Source organism: Neovison vison, chromosome 4 (assembly GCF_020171115.1).
Source record: "Neovison vison isolate M4711 chromosome 4, ASM_NN_V1, whole genome shotgun sequence".
Taxonomy (NCBI): domain Eukaryota; kingdom Metazoa; phylum Chordata; class Mammalia; order Carnivora; family Mustelidae; genus Neogale; species Neogale vison.
This window is the reverse complement of record NC_058094.1, coordinates 139,421,144-139,438,279: the sequence shown is the minus strand read 5'-3', so window position 1 is coordinate 139,438,279 and position 17,136 is coordinate 139,421,144. Positions and strand designations below refer to the sequence as shown.

Here is a 17,136-nt window from a genome sequence, read left to right as displayed (position 1 = left end):
ACAAATGAGAACAATAGCACCAAGATTCAAATCCAAGCACTTGGGGTGCAGAGTCAAGCACTTATCCTTGGGACAGGTCTAAGCACACCCGCCAGTCATGCGACAGGTTATACTGTTGCCAACAGAGTGTCTTCAACCAAATGATCTGAATCTACTGACCTTTGAAGGAGGAATAAGCTGGGCACCTTCACTGGCTGTGGTTTTCCCTGGGGCCAGTGCCCAAAGATGGCATCATAAGGACTATCTCAGGGCAAGAATTAGAAATGTGGAATTGACCATTATTACAACCAATGTTGAACTGGATGGCTCAGTTGTCATACTGTTCCTTACCTTAGACTCTGAGTTAAATTGTGCCAAATGAAAGAACACAGAAGCAAAGCAGATTTTTTTAATTGCTTTTATTGTGCCCATTATGAAAAGCAGTACAAGTTCCAGGTAGCGAGGATGGTGGTTTCAAGGTATGTAAAATAAAAAGCTTCCAGGTAATCATCTTGTTAAAAAGTCCAAGAGACTGCATGCTGGCTGTACTCAGATGCATGTGGACTGGGTGAGGAGCTGGTGGACATTAAGGAGGCAGCAGTGCTGAAACCCCATGGCCCCGCCCCTGAGTCATGGCAGAATTTGTTCTAGCTGCAAAGTGAAAGCTTCTGTTTGCCCAGTGGTGCGTAAATCAGTTCTGCAATAATGATGCAGTAGAAAAAGACACATGAGAATGGAAATAACCCAATCTCAGAAAGAAAACCCCACTTGATCCTCAGCAGAGACTTTTAGGGACAATAACCAATGGGAAAAAGTGGAACCTTGTGCCACCATGTGTTAGGAACTCTTCCCATTGCTATAGAGTGATGGTCTCCCAAGCAGAGAGACGATAATGATGGAGTAGACCAGGCTCTTTAGGAAGAGGAGGAGGTAGGTGTAGTAGGCAGATGTGTTCATGAGCTGCACCTGCAGGGTGTCTAAAAGAAGCATTTTATTAATTTCACGTGTTGTTTTGAAAGGCTAGGATTTATTAATGGGTGAGGGGTGATGGTATACATTTCTGCAGACTTAGGTTCACTCACACCAGCACAAACAGATAGTAAACATCCACATTGCCACCACCACCACCACGAAAACAACTCAGAACCTAGTTTGTAGGTCATGTCAGTCACACATCTGTGAAATTCACCTAGAATTTTCCAAAGTATTAAAAAGTAAGGTTGTGTTTATAAAGAATGAATCCAATGGGAAAAAGGCATTGAAGAGAAATATATTTTAGCATTTCTTCCTCCCCACCATGTCTTTATGTAAAATAAGAGGCAATATCCATTAAGTACAAACTAAATGTCCCTTATTTTGAGAACTTTGCATGCAAAGCCTGAATCTTATTTAATTTTTTAACCTATGAGATCATTATCTTCATTCTCATTTTACAAATAAAGAACACAGAGAGAATCTATTTGTCTAATTTCATCCAAGTAGTAAGTACGAGAATCCAGATTTCAATTCCAGCAACATGGCATTTAAGAACACTTTCTAGGCTGCTCATGTAAAAAGTGGGAATAAAATCTTTCACAGTGAGTATTAAAAGAACTAAACAAGATATATTCATAGTCCAACACAACACCTCTGTTTGAGAAGCTCTCAGTGTCAGTTCATGTTATTAACCACCAGCAAGAACAGAGGCTTAAAAATATAAAAGCAAAAAGATAGCATGTCCTTAGTCAGTAGAAACAAAGGCCACAGAAGTAAGTGAAGTCTGTTGTTGAAGGAATTCAGAGCACATCACTGCATCCCTAATTTATAGTCTTTTCACACCCAAAACACCATTTACTGTGTGAAGAACACTCCTGAGAAATGATGAACTGACTTAAAATATCACTCAGCTTTATTGCAAGATCCAGCCATTCTGAGGCTTCTCCCTGAAGTTAGGGAAATTCAACAGTTACATTGATCAGGAGAAAAAAAATACTACAGCATAAAATAAAGGCAAACATAGAGCAAAACTTACCAATTTCATCATTCAGAGAAGCTTTTGTGGAGTGAATAGCAGTAAGCTCTAAAGAAATGAGAGCAAGTGTTATTTATTTTTTCACATCCCTTTTTTGATGTTTCTCTATTGTGGATAGAGGATAGATAGATGATAGAACTGATCAACAAAGAGAAGAGAGACATTACAAATATGAGCCCCACAATTCCAGAAACAGTTGGTCTGATTTTACGTAAATCAGTAGATCAATTAATATACTGTATTTCTGCACCTAAAGATGTTGCAAATCATGAATGATGCATTTTTTCTTTTTTTTTCTTACAACTGGAAGGTAATGTTTAAGACTATCATGTTTCCTTCTGTGCTTATAGCTCCTAGCACAGTTTCTGTTGCAAAGTAGATGTTCTTTTTATTTATTTATTTTTAAAGATTTTATTTATTTATTTTTAAAGATTTTATTTATTTGTCAGAGAGAAAGCACAAGCTTCTAAGAACCAGCACTAGAAATCTGCTGTAGAATTGCATTAACAGAAATGTCTTCATTAGTTTTGTTGCTATGAGAAGACCTTGGGAGATATTCCTTTAAGAGATAGGTGCCACGTAAAACACATCATAAACAAGAACTTTTCCCTTACCATAATAATCACCATGGAACTTACTCTATTTTTTACTTTTCTTTGATCACTAGAAAAACCATAACCTAACAAGATAGTTCAGCCCATTGTTGAATTAAATTTATGCATTGTTCACTTGCTTCCTCTCTGTTAGTTGCAGAAGTTAAAAATTAGGGCTGTCTGTATAATCTTATTTTAGTTAATTTTAGGAAAGGATACAAGTAAATATAATAAATATACAAATAAATTCATCCATGTTGTGTTTTCAACAGCAAGCATTTTCTGACCTAATCTCATTTGCTCTTCCTCACAATTCAGGTGGAAGCAAAGGTAAATGTTTAACCCAAATTTGATCATTGGACAAACTAAGAATTTGCGAAATAAGAAAAATGCAACCCAGGAAATTTAAAAAATCTAATTGTCTGTATTTATCAGCCTGTTCATGAATTGGGCAACATTCTATCTATCAAATAGAGGAGAACCCCAAAGGGTAGAGGAAAGAAGTTTTTCAAGATAGACAGGGAGTGGAAAAGAAATTATTAGCAAGAGTCCATACTTTCCGGCAAGGTCATGTTCCTAAGGTAATGGCCCTCCATTTTGTCAGCAAAATTCCTAGTGCTGGTCAGGAAATTCCCAAGTCTACTGGTTACAGGTTACACATCTAGGTGTTAAAACTGGGTAGGTATGAAGACTTGGTGTACTGATCTGTGGCCGTCAGCTAAAGGAGTGCATTTTGAGCCTGTGGTTGTTCTTTTTAACAGTCTTTTTAGCAGATCCTTTTGATCAGACTCTCAGTTTAACTGAGAGATGGGTTCTAGATTGAAAGCATTAACACCACGCTCAACAACTGCTCTGAAGTTCTCAGTATTTGTTGTTCTTCTGGGTGATATTAACAGGTCTTGACCTTTTCACTTAACCCTTGTGGTATTCACAGGTTACCACTTCAGGTTTACAATTTTTGAGTTGGTCATTCTCTTCATTCTTTTGTGATGTTCCAGTCTTAGAAAAATAATTTGCTTGGAGATTACTGGCTTTGAATTTGCATGTCAAGGTTTTGAGACAATGTAACACACCAGGCAGATTGTTAATGATGCCTATAAACAGGATAACTCCCCATGTTTGAAGAGCTATTTGATGCCATGGTGCCCAAGACTCAAAGCAATTAAAATCAAGAAAGTAAGAAAGACACTGAAGGAGTCACTCTGTTAAGCCACATGGTTTGCACAATAATCTGTTGTTTGGTATTAATGTCCCCAATAGTGTTCATCTGTTCATCTGGTTATAGCACCTGGTATTGCCTACAGCACAGATCCAGCCTTGCTCAGCCATAAAAAAGGGCTATCTCACTTTGAAAAGCTGTTTTGGCCAGAGTCTAAGGACTTTTGTTGGGTAGCCATTACTTTAGCAAGGGATTCCAAAACAATTTCAAGAATGCAGGGAAAAATCTTGATCATACCACATTTACAGTTATCTCTCACCAGAGAATTAGGGCCAGTCACAAAAGTAAATACTGGAGGTTTCTTGGTAGTCCCTACTAAATCTGGATATAACTTTAGGGGAGTCAGACAATGAGATGTCTTATTTACCCTGAGAAAATTTAGGACCAAGGTTAGATTATCTGCTAGACTGAAATAAAATATTGTTCTTAATTCCAGAGGTTAACCCCTTGGCAATGATGTGGGAGAGACAGGCCATTACCAGAGTAAAGGAAAAGAAAAGAGGGAGAAATGATTTCGTATTTAGTTCAATATGGAGTCTTAAATCCTTGTTTTGGTGAAAGCAGTCTATTTCAATTTCAGTTACTTCTCTTTCCCTCAATTTGATTGAGAAACTCCAGGGTCTGGGCAGGACCAGGTGTCAGGTGGAGATTTCCGTAGCTGTGTGATGTGCAACTGAGGTTCAATACCTTTCAGTTTTACAGCAGGAGCACTAGGTAAGTTCCCTCTTCTACTGAGGTTTGGGGGCTATCTTCTTTTAATGTTGTGTCTAAAATATCTAAATATTTGTGACTGAGAGGATCCTGGGGTCATTTGGGTACCATCTTCCGAAGGTAGATATGGGGGTGTCTGTAATGCCTTGAATTTGGTAGTCTTCTGTTTATGGCTGTCATCTTTTCAGAGTGGAAAATCAATTCAGGCTACAACGAGTGCTCAAAGGAGCAAAGAGTGGAACGGTCTTATAGTCTTTGGTTTTAGGAACCCCTTCCATTATTAATTTTTTATTAGTCTTTTGCAATGAGTCTTTAAATGAAAGGACCTTGGAATGTTTAACCATAAAGGCTTCTGTTTAATTGAGGAACCCTTTCTTTTAAGGGCACTTCTTAATGATCTTATCAAGTAGGAGAGTTCCCCCATATGGCCATTGTATTTTTCGGTGGTCATTGCCCTGAGGCCTGGCAGTAATTTTGTAGAACATTAGCCTCAAATGGAGTTAACCCATACCCCAGTACACCCATATCTGGCCACAAGTGAGTTAGACCCCACATTTCTCTCTGGCATTATTTTGAGGCCTTCAACCTGATAGTTACCAAGCCAGTTCCCAAGGATACACAACAGACTTGATTTTGTAATTTTACAAGGTATATGTAATCTGGGAATATAGGTCTTAGGTAAAAAATAAACATGTATGTCAGAAAATTGTGTGCTTGACTGTTTAGAATGTAAGGGTCCCATTAGCTAAGACATGGGCTTCTCAGAACCAAACACCTAAAAGGGATGTGTCCTGGAATTGGGGATTGTGTGTGTTTTACATGGTAGCTCCTTGCACAGAAGTTTTCTTGAGGTTGATGGGTGACCTGGTGCTGATCCAACCTATTTTGTGACTAACTCACTGTCAAGGAAGTGTTCTTGAGGTAGCAAATGCTCTCACAGCCTCTAAATGCTTGATTCCTGCCTGCCATTTTTTGTGGCTTTTTCCACCTTTCCCTGTTACCAGTAGCTTTGTCTACACAAATGAAGACAGTCAATTATGTGCACATAATGTATGGGAGGTAAAAGATGTTACTGTGTTTTGGCCACAAGAAGACTCTATGCATCACCAACAAGTCTCCAAGGAACTTGATTAAGTTTCCATCTGGGGAATTTGATCTAGATCGTTAGAGGCTTGACTTCTGGCAGGCCCTCTTGTCCCTTCAGTTGTCTCTGTGCGAATAATGCCAGATCAATGGGGCTCCAAATCTTCTAGCTCAACTTAACAGTAGCATGCCACTCTGCCAGTCCAGGCTGACCTGCCCTGTAAAGCAAAGCCAATTAGATTAGGAGTTCAAACACAAAGAGAGTGGAGCTTAGAACCAAAGAACTCACTCACAGCCCTTGGAATAAGTGAGAATGCTGAACTCAAAGGGCTCACAGTTAACACCTCTTTGTTTTGCTTTGTCCTTGAATGTCCCTGGGAGTCTACTTTGTATTCCAGTGCTGGCAGCAAATCTGTTAAAGAATAGAAATTCAGCCAAGTAAATGTTAAAGATCTCTAATGGTGCTATTAATCAATTAAGGAATCACACAGCAACCCATTATCAAATAGAGGGGAGCTCCAAAAGACTACAGGAAAGGAAAAGGTTTTAACAATAAGGAGTGGAAAAAAGGAAATTCTTATTAAAAAATCCATTGTTTTAGGCAGTCACCCTCCCAGGGGGAAAGAGTGGGTCAATCAGGAAACTTTCTGGGGCTGAACAGGAAATTTCCATATTGACTGGTTGAAGGTTACTCTTTTGGAGGGTTGAGATTGCACTTGAATTAAGTATTAAGTCTTGCTTTACTAACTTGAAGCCATAAACTAAGTGTTGCTATTTTGGGTCTTTCAACACTCCAAGAAGACAAAGTCTTACTTCAGAAATTCAAGCTTGTATATAGCAAAGCTCTTCACAGCTCTTGTTATGTACTCTTTCCCCATTGCTTAAAAAGTAGCCTATGAACCACAGTGAAAAGTACAAACTGATTCTTTCTTATGGGCTCTCTGTAGCCTTGGTCTGTGATGTTAATGTCAGGACTTGACTTGACTTCTGAGTCTAGTGAGTTACTGAATCACAGTGGGATCTGGGTGCATTCTGCTCTTTGCCCATACTGTCTAAGTATGACCAGTGTCTGCACCAATGGGGCTCTTTTGGGATACTGTTCCTGAATCATAAGTGACCCTGAGTGATTAGGAAAAGAAGTATCTATTGTAGAAGTATCTATTGTACTATCTATTGTAGCCATCCTCCTTGGGACAGTAGCTCATCCTGCATCTCTTTCAGGCCTGGCACACACTAGGACTGCAATAGATGTTTGCTGAGTCACTTTAACTCATGGTAAGAAATACATTCATTGTGTAGAATGGAAGAATGTACACATTAACCTCATCCATCTCTACTTACCAAATTTTACTTTATGGTGGTATATAAAATACAATTCTGAAAAACCTAATATCATTCTATTATCTACCTTAGCAGCCAAATTACTATTTTTTTGTTGTTGTTGAGCCACAATCTGTTTCCTTTAAGTGGACAGCATTTTGACCCCTATAACTCTTGTTTATGGGTTATACTTTGAGTAGAGAAAGAATGAAGTGAGAAGGACTTTGCTGAGTAGAACATTCTTGAAAGCTGTATAATTGTTCTTATTTCCTGATCAAGTAAAGTCATCAAAAGCGAACTCCCTGAACATTTCTTTTGTGTAAGGTTGCTAGGTGTGTATTATTTCATTTAATCCATGAAATGACTATAAAGAATATCACTGTGACGTTAATATTTTAGATGATAAACCTGAGGTGAGAAAGGTTAAATGAATTATTCTTTCTGTTCTTCTCTGTATGTTCCAAAGCCCATACTGTTTTTTATTTTTATTACTTTTTAGGATTTTATTTATTTATTTGTCAGAGAGAGAGAGGGAGCACAAGCAGGGGGGCGGCAGGCAGAAGGAGAAACAGGTTCCCTGTTAAGCAAGAAGTCTGGTGCTGGACTCAATCCCAGAACCCTGGGCTCATGACCTGAACTGAAGGCAGATGTTTAACCAACTGACCCACCCAGGTGTCCAAAAGCCCATTAAATTTAAAAAAAAAAAAAAAGATTATTAAAAAAAAAAAAAAGATTATTTATTTATTTTGAGAGAGAGAGAGAGAGCTCGCACTTGTAAGACAGGGCAGAGGGACAGAAACTCAAGCAGACTAAGTGCTGAGAATGGAGCCCCAAACTGGGTTCCATTTCACAACCCTGAGATGACCTGAGCTGAATGAAGAATCAGATACTCAACCAATTGACCAACCCAGGCACCCACACAGCCTATACCATTTGACTTCAATGAGTAAAAAGCAACGTATTTATGCTACCATTAAAGGCAACAGCATTAAAGAAAAAAAAATTCTAATTGCTTGTTTTCATTAATACTTGACAGAAAAGGTTGAGTTTTCCCTTTGAAACAAAGGGTTCTGGGAGGTTGTATTCATGTTTACATGTACATACCTTTGTTTATTGAAGGAAAAAGTATCTCTTGATCAACATTTCCCTTATCCTGCTCGGGGTTGATGATACATTTGTGTCTTGATCCATTATGCTCTAGTCACGGTCAGCCAGCTGAATTTCATGTATGTGTCATTAGTCTTCATGGTGTCTCCCTGCTGTGATTTTAGAATTGTTTTGTCATCCTCTTCTTTCCAATCTATCTTGAAAACATCAGGGAAAAAATCCTCAAGAAGACAAAGATATGTTTCAGCCTTACAGAGTTTTATTTCAGCAATTGAAGGAAAGAAAATTGTAGGTTTGGGGGAAATGTCTTCATCAGGACTTTTATCTGTAAGAGAAAATAGAATAACAAAACATTATTAGAGAAACACAAATATATTGTGTGGTTTGAGACCACCCAGCATAGAGTAAACAGAAGGAAATATTTCCATAGAATTATTGTCTACTATGGTCTTTCATTCACAGTGGATTATGAGGTGCTTATCTTCTTAATTTCCATGTGAAAAGAGGTTATAGAGGTTATGTAACTTGCCCAAAGTCACAGCTCTTAAGTGAAAAGTCCTGGATCAAAAAACATGGCATATTTTTACACAATACAGTCACTTGTTTGAATGGGAATCTATCAAGTTAACCTTTTAGTTACAAATATGGATCCCATGACCACCTCTGAGTACTGGAATTCTATTCTCCTTGATTTCTGATTTTTTAAAAATATTTTTATTTATTTATTTGACAGAGAGAGAGAGACCACAAGTAGGCAGAGAGGCAAGCAGAGACAGAGGGGAAAGCAGGCTCCCTGTTGAGCAGAGACCCTGATGCCGGCTAGATCCTGAGCTAGCACTGGAGCATTTCTCTCACAGGTCTCATCAGATAATGGAAATGCCCTAAGGTGACATGATAAGTGGGTAGTCTTTTTTTTTTTTTTTTAAAGATTTTATTTATTTACTTGACAGAGACAGACCACAAGCAGGCAGAGAGGCAGGCAGAGAGAGAGGGGGAAGCAGGCTCCCCGCTGAGCAGAGAGCCCGATGCGGGACTCGATCCCAGGACCCTGAGATCATGACCCGAGCCGAAGGCAGCGGCTTAACCCACTGAGCCACCCAGGTGCCCCTAAGTGGGTAGTCTTTAACAAGCTAGTTCTCCTTTCCTCATATGTCAGAGTGACCTCATTAGGTTGCATGCAGAGTGAACAGGGAATGTAAGCAAAGCTTGTTGCCTGTCCCAGATGCATAGAAAAAGCTCAAGAAATGTTGGGGATTGGTGTTTCATCTTAAAACTGGACTGGTTGCAGTAGATGATTTCTGGGGTCCTCTTATAGGGATTATAGTTATAGGGAATATTACAGCCATGGAAAATCGGGGGGAGGGTATAGACAGAGAGAGAGAAAGCATCTTTTAAGCTCTAAAGAGTAAGGGGCCATGAGGAAACTTTCAGCAAGGTTGCAGAACTCAAGAATATCTCTCACATTGGCTAGGAAGCAAGGAGTATAAGTTGTTCTTGAAGAACAGTCGTTCAGATAACAGTGCTGGACCTCAGAACTTAGTAAAAATTCTTCTCAAACTGGTAAATAGTTGCTTGTCTTTCATGAGAGAGTATTTTTTTAAAGGTTATAAAAAAGTTATAACAAACTTTTTTTTTAAGGTTATAACAACATATATATATATGACAGGTTATTATTAAGTAATAACTTAATTGAGTGTCAAGCATTGTGCGTATTGATTCCTTCCCTGCAAGCATAAAGCACGGGTTATTCATCCCATTCTGCAGATGAGACAGAGGCTAGGGATGTTGAGTAACTTACTTGAGATTGTCCAGCTAAGAGCACACCAAAAGCATTAAGTCCGCCAGGTTTTCGAAGACTGGGCCTACGTAACCTACACTGTGATTCAGGAATTAATTTTGTCCTCATTGAGCTGTTGGTTTGAATAAAAATTGTAATCTTGGTTTCAATAATGAGCTTCCTGCTTAAAATCTGTATCTTGCTTATTCCTTACACTGACTTCTTCCTTCCCCTGCTGGTCATTGCAGGTATGACATATATTTTACAGTTGTATCTCTCTGTATGGGAGCCCAGGTAAACAAAGTTTGTAACAGCAAGGATCAGCTTAGTGAGTGGAGAAGCCCAGAAATGCTAGACAGGAAACCAGTTTTTCCGGTTGTATACTCAGTGTGCTTGTTAGTTTTAGGTCAGTGGCTCATCCTTGCAGGGATCCAATTTCCCCAGCCTCAAATGAGAGGATTGACAGATATGCTTGGTGTCATATGTACCTGTGAAAACTATAGGGATTTGCTTGTGAATGTGCATATTTACGTTTATATAAATGGCACAGCATTCCTATCAATCCATATCTGTCCATCTGTCTGTCCCCCAGTTCACTGGTCCTCAGTGCTGCTCCTGGTACCACTGGCTGCACCACTGGATTCATCCACTGACAGGGACAGACACTCATGTTGCTGCCCAAACTGGCTGTCACCAGCAAGGCTGTCCCTGATAGCTCAGGGACTCTGCATCCTGGGAATAAGCATTTCCCCAGGAATCTGATCCCAGGATGGCTGGTCCCAGTAAATACACAGACACGTTCTCCATAAACATTGCCCATGCTCTTAATATGACAGTGAAGTTTTTACAGATCTGATGGCTCCCACGGAGCATCCCATTGTTTGAGGAGGTAATGGGTTCCTGTCTGAGATGAGGAAGCTGAGGGTCTCTGTTTGTACCTGGTGTCCATGAAGTGTCTCCCTCTGAGACGAGCTTCTCCATGTGCTTCAGATGCAGCAAAGTAAAGGCTAGCTCGCAGAGGCTACAGTGCACAGCAGAGCCATGCTACCTACACTATGGCCGGGCCCCCTGTATCCTGCCTGTGAGCCCTGGAATCAGTGCTCCTGCTGCTGTTTCTCAACTCCTCATCTGCAGAAAGGAAGATCAGTAGCTACCTCATAGTTTCACAAAGATTAAATAATGTAATACATGCAGAATGCTTAGGAGTGTGTTGGACCAATGAAGATCATTAGTTATTACATTTACTATTAACAGTAATTGATTAATATTGTATATGAATAAAAATAAAGAAATAATGACATTAACATTTAATTATTAAAATTAAGATTATACTAAATCATTTTTAATTAGCTGTGACTTGAAAGAGTTTAGTTTCTTAGATATCTTTTCTGAGTTTTAGTTGTTACAACTATCCTCAGCCTATTATCCAAACTTTGTCTAAAGCACTTTCATTAAATAGAGATCTAACTATTATCGTCACAAAGTCTTATGGACAACATACTTTGCATACTATGGAGTCCTGTTTAAGAAAATGTGTCCCTCTCCAGCACCATGAAAGCATTCTATCATTTCTTGTCATATTCATATTCAGATTTTAGTCCATGTTGATCCTGGCATTAGCGTGTCTGGACTCCTGTGAACTCATCATCACTCAGTCTCTCATTTATTTGCTCCTTGAACTTGTACATAGGATCCCTGCAGCAGATTCAGAACAAAGAACAGGTCGGTAGAGACTTTATAAGTTACTGGGTAAATGAAGAAGTGAGTTGTATTGATTTCATGTAGAATTCAGTAAGAAACTGAGTGGGCACTGGCAGAGAATTGAACTGGTGAAGAACTCTGATGATATTCATTCCTGAGGAGCTTATATTGAGTACAGAGTTATAGAGGGAAAAAGGGAGCATCATGTTACCTGATTTCAAGCTTTATTACAAAGCTGTGATCACCAAGACAGCATGGTACTGGCATAAAAACAGACACATAGACCAGTGGAACAGAGTAGAGAGCCCAGATATGGACCCTCAACTCTATGGTCAGTTAATCTTCGACAAAACAGGAAAAAATATACAGTGGAAAAAAGACAGTCTCTTCAATAAATGGTGCTGGGAAAACTGGACAGCTATATGTAGAAGAATGAAACTCGACCATTCTCTTACACCATACACAAAGATAAACTCAAAATGGATAAAAGACCTCAACGTGAGACAGGAATCCATCAGAATCCTAGAGGAAAACATAGGCAGTAATCTCTTCGATATCAGCCACAGCAACGTCTTTCAAGATATGTCTCCAAAGGCAAAGGAAACAAAAGCAAAAATAAACTTTTGGGACTTCATCAAAATCAAAAGCTTCTGCACAGCAAAGGAAACAGTCAAAAAAACAAAGAGGCAACCCACGGAATGGGAGAAGATATTTGCAAATGACAGTACAGACAAAAAGTTGATATCCAGGATCTATAATGAACTCCTTAAACTCAACACACACAAAACAGGCAATCATATAAAAAAATGGGCAGAAGATATGAACAGAGACTTCTCCAATCAAGACCTGCAAATGGCTATCAGACACATGAAAAAATGTGCATCATCACTAGCCATCAGGGAGATTCAAATTAAAACCACATTGAGATATCACCTTACCCCTGTTAGAATGGCCAAAATTAACAAGACAGGAAACAACATGTGTTGGAGGGGATGTGGAGAAAGGGGAACCCTCTTACACTGTTGGTGGGAATGCAGGTTGGTGCAGCCTCTTTGGAGAACAGTGTGGGGATTCCTCAAGAAATTAAAAATAGAACTTCCCTATGACCCTGCAATTGCATTACTGGGTATTTACCCCAAAGATATCAGATGTAGTGAAAAGAAAGGCCATCTGTACCCCAATGTTTATAGCAGCAATGGCCACAGTCGCCAAACTATGGAAAGAACCAAGATGCCCTTCAACGGACGAATGGATAAGGAAAATGTGGTCCATATACACTATGGAGTATTATGCCTCCATCAGAAAGGATGAATACCCAACTTTTGTATCAACATGGACGGGACTGGAAGAGATTATGCTGAGTGAAATAAGTCAAGCAGAGAGAGTCAATTATCATATGGTTTCACTTATTTGTGGAGCATAACAAATAGCATAGAGGTCATGGGAGTTAGAGAGGAGAAGGGAGTTGGGGAAATTGGAAGGGGAGATGAATCATGATAGACTATGGACTCTGAAAAACAATCTGAGGGGTTTGAAGTGGTGGGGGGTGGGAGGTTGGGGTACCAGGTGGTGGGTATTATAGAGGGCACGGATTGCATGGAGCACTGGGTGTGGTGCAAAAATAATAAATATTGTTATGCTGAAAATAAATAAATTATAAAAAAGAATATTCTTGCATAGATTTTGGGCCTGTGATTGGTCTTTTCTATTCCATATGATCTAATAATGTTATATGTCTGTAAATATAAAATATCAGAAAAATAATGGCCAAAAATGTGGCTGCTATGGAAAGAAACTCCTGGTTATTAAAGTTGTCAGAATTTTAGTGATACATGGATGTTAGTAGTATATTGCACTTAGTGTCAGGCTGTAAACCTAATGAGTATCAGAATGTAAAACGCCTCCTTTTCCAGGAACCTCACTGTTTGCAGAGAGACTGTGTATGTGTGTGTGTGTCTGTGTGCACATGTGTGGTGATTTAATAACAAATACTGACTCTCCCGCTGTTTTAATACTTACAGAGCTGCACGCGCAATGTCCCCTGACTCCCATTCTGTCAGTCAGGCTACTGTTGGCATCACTCTGAGCAGCTGTCATGTTACTAGGAATCCTAGTTGGGGGATGGAGGGACGAGGTCATGTAGGATGATCGTTGGGCTCCCCAACCACTGGGCGTGTCCCGCCTCTGCCTTTCAGTGTTCACTTCTGTGGGGAGAATTCTTTTGCATGGTGGACGTTGTGGGGGAAAAATCTTAGTTTGCCAACACACCAACCTGCTAGACTCTGGGAGGAGGGAGACCACCAGAAGCCAGGGAAGGATGGGGCACCACAGAGAAGCCCACATTGGCCTGGTGCGTATTCAAGGGCTGGAGACAGAGTGATGTGGGCAGAAGCCCAGCCTGGCAGAGCTTTTCCAGGCATTAGGAGCTTCTGGCTCAGACAGGTGTCTTTTGGGAACAGGTGCCTTCCCAATGTCAAATGTCTAGTTCAACGGGTGCTGGATTATGTGTCTGTCAGCTGATGACAGCAGTGACCAGTACCTTTACTCCCAAAGTGACCATGTCACAGGTACAGCCTCCCACATGTTCTGTACCATCACCGTCTATAATGGTGAAGCCTTGTTTTCCAGTGTGAGCTCCTGGAGATTGCAATTCTCTCTCCTGGTCACAACTGTCCTTCCAAATTTTTCCTCAGGGGCTTTCGGCTGGAAGTTCCCCATCATCCCATCGCCTTCTTGCCTGAATGCTCTTGTGGTTACTTGATTTCCAAATGTCACCTCAACAGGCAGAAGAAGAACCAGTTAGAGTCTCCCCAGGTTAGGCTCCTGAGACAGCTGGGACTGAGCTAGAAGGAAGACCCTGGAAGGGCTGATTTGAAGGGAGTTGCATTCAGGGGTGTAGGGATGTATGTGAGGTGGGTCTCGGGTCTCCATTCTTCAGTGAGCCCCAGAAGAAAATCAGAGCAGGTGGAGGACAGGAAAGCAGTCAGGCTGAGCTGAGACAGCAGCTCTAAAAGTCAGCGACCCTCAAGTCACCTGTGGCTTCATAGGTGCTGTAAGCCTGTGCTTGAAAGGCCCACCTGCAGCCCCTTCAGACTTGTGCCAGGGACAAAGCTTTCCACACCCTCTGTGTGTGCAGCATCATCAGTCTCATCTTCCAAACCTAATATTGGGTGAGCCCCTTCCCCCCACTGCTTCTACATGGTGGACATTATAATTCCTCTAACTTTCTTCTCCTTCAAGGTGTTTTGGGTGTTCATGTTAATTTTAGTTTACACTTGATAACTTGCGCCCCAAATGCCTACTCCACTGAATCTTTAATGAATTTGCTAAGAACTACCATCATGGCAATATTGAGTCTTCTAACCTATAACATGGATCCTTCTGGATTTATTTAGATATTCTTTAATTTTTCTTAATTTTATTAATTCATTTTATTCTTAATTTTTCTTAGACTCTTAAATTTTCTTATATTTCTTAATATTCTTATTCTTAAATTTTATTAATTTTTTTGCAATATTTTGTAATTTTCCACATACAAGATTTGCTCTTCTTTTCTTAAATTAATTCCTAAATGTTTTATTTCTTTTGGTTCTATTGTAAATGGAATTGTTTCTTATATTTCATTTTCAAGTGGTCAAGCCAGTACATAGTAATCCAACTGATATTTGTACGTTGAATGTGTACCTTGTGACGATGCTGACCTTGTTCATGAGTTCTACTTTTGGTTTTGTGTGCGTGTAGATTCTATGGAATTACCTACAAACAAGACCGTGTCATCTGTGGTTGAAGACATTTTGGCATTTCCTTTTCAATCTGCTAGAGATCTTCGTATTTTTTCTAGTTGCACTCTCTAGAATCTGTATTACCATGTTGAACAGAAGTGTCAAGAGCAAACATCCCAGTCTGGTTCCTGTTCTTTGGGGAAAAGCATTCAGTCCTTCAGCATTGAGTATGATGTCAGCTGTGGGTTTTCATAGATGTCCTTTATCAGGTTGAAGGTGTTCCTCTGTGTTGAGATTGTTTCTTCTGCCAATGGAACTATTCTCTTAAAGCACTCTAGTGAGTATTTCATTTCAGGTTACAACTTTTCTATTCTAGATTTTATTTCTTCAAAATACATGTTTGTGTTGTAACTTTGGTATACTTGTAACAATATGCATTTTTGGCTTTTTGTATTTATTTCATTTATTTGTTTATTTTTGGCTCCCATCCACCACCAGCAGGTCCAGGAAGTCGCAGTCACCAGGGTCCAGGTAGAGCAGCAGCACGCACCTGGGACTGGTGCACAGGCTGAAGCTGAGCTCTCCGCTGCTTGCCCTGTTTGACCAGTGCGCATAGGGAGCCCAGGGCCCAGGGCCGCCGCCCAACTGCAGGCCGCCAGCGCCTGCCTCCAACGCCAACACCCGCAGCAGCAATGGCGGTGATGGCAGCAATGAAGGCCACCACAGGCTCCGCGCCCAGATGCTGCTCAAGCTTCATAGCCAAGGGGGCAGGGGGCGGGCAGGGGCCGGGCGTCACCCGCGCGTCCACCGCGCGTAGCAGGGCTCCCTCGCCAGCTCACAGTACCATGGGCCTGGCTGCAGGGCAAGGCACAGAGGCCCAAGTACAGGCTACCCAGGACTGAGGTAGCGGTGGCAAAGGCGACCCTCCCTTGCTGCGGGCTCCAAGGAAGGATGCTGGAGGGATGCCTTAGCAGCCACCAAGAACAAAGCTGTGATCCTCCTGAGTATTTTAAACGTGTTTTTGAACATGGACTTGTTATAGCTACTTTGAAGTAACCGACACCTCAAAGAGTTTGTATTGAGTGGCAGGGGTTATCACCCCCTAACAATAATCACACTTTTGTGATTCTTTGACGGTCTTATTATTTTTTATTGAAAAATATTTTGTTGAAAATATATTGTGGCAACTTGAGATTGTGACTTTCCTCCAGAAGGTTGCTTTCATTGCTGTTTGCACGCTGAGAAAGCTGCTTGGACTTCATCTGTGATAGTCTATCTCCTGTGGTAAGTGACTGCTCATGCCTCTCCTGTTTTCTTTCCTAGTTATTTTAGTTTTCAGCCTAGCTTCCTGGGAATCACCCTGGGTCTACACAGCTTCATGGTTGCCAAGACTACTTAGGGATGTGTCCCAGCAACGTGATTAAGACTTCGCTTCTGCCAAATGGTTTTGTTGTAGGTCTTGGGTAGCATATTTCTATTTTATGCAATTAGCACATAGATTGTACGTGCTAACGTGTACTTCTTCTCAGCTATACTTTTTCTGAGTCTTTTCATGGCTCCTCTGCATAAAACGGTCACCTCACTGTCAACTAGCTGTGTGTGGCTGGGTTGAGTTTTTTTTTTTTTTTTTTTTTTTTTAAAGATTTTATTTATTTATTTGACAGAGAGAGATCACAAGTAGGCAGAGAGGCAGGCAGAGAGAGAGAGGAGGAAGCAGGCTCCCTGCCGAGCAGAGAGCCCGATACGGGACTCGATCCCAGGACCCTGAGATCATGACCTGAGCCAAAGGCAGCGGCTTAACCCACTGAGCCACCCAGGCACCCCTGGGTTGAGCTTTTTTGAGCCCCTGCTAAGCACGCACACAGCTTCAGCCAAGCACATGCTTGCTGCAGTCATGACTCCAACCGCAGACC

At 40.7% G+C, this 17,136-nt stretch overlaps 1 gene segment (V, D, J or C); it reads right to left on the bottom strand.

Annotated features, from left to right (window-relative positions):
- Positions 1-816: 816 nt before the first annotated feature.
- On the bottom strand, positions 817-15,980 carry LOC122905392. The segment is given in 6 exon segments: positions 817-956; positions 1,991-2,038; positions 5,886-6,008; positions 8,021-8,348; positions 10,332-10,449; positions 15,774-15,980. Coding segments are annotated over 6 exon segments (964 nt in total).
- Positions 15,981-17,136: the final 1,156 nt, after the last annotated feature.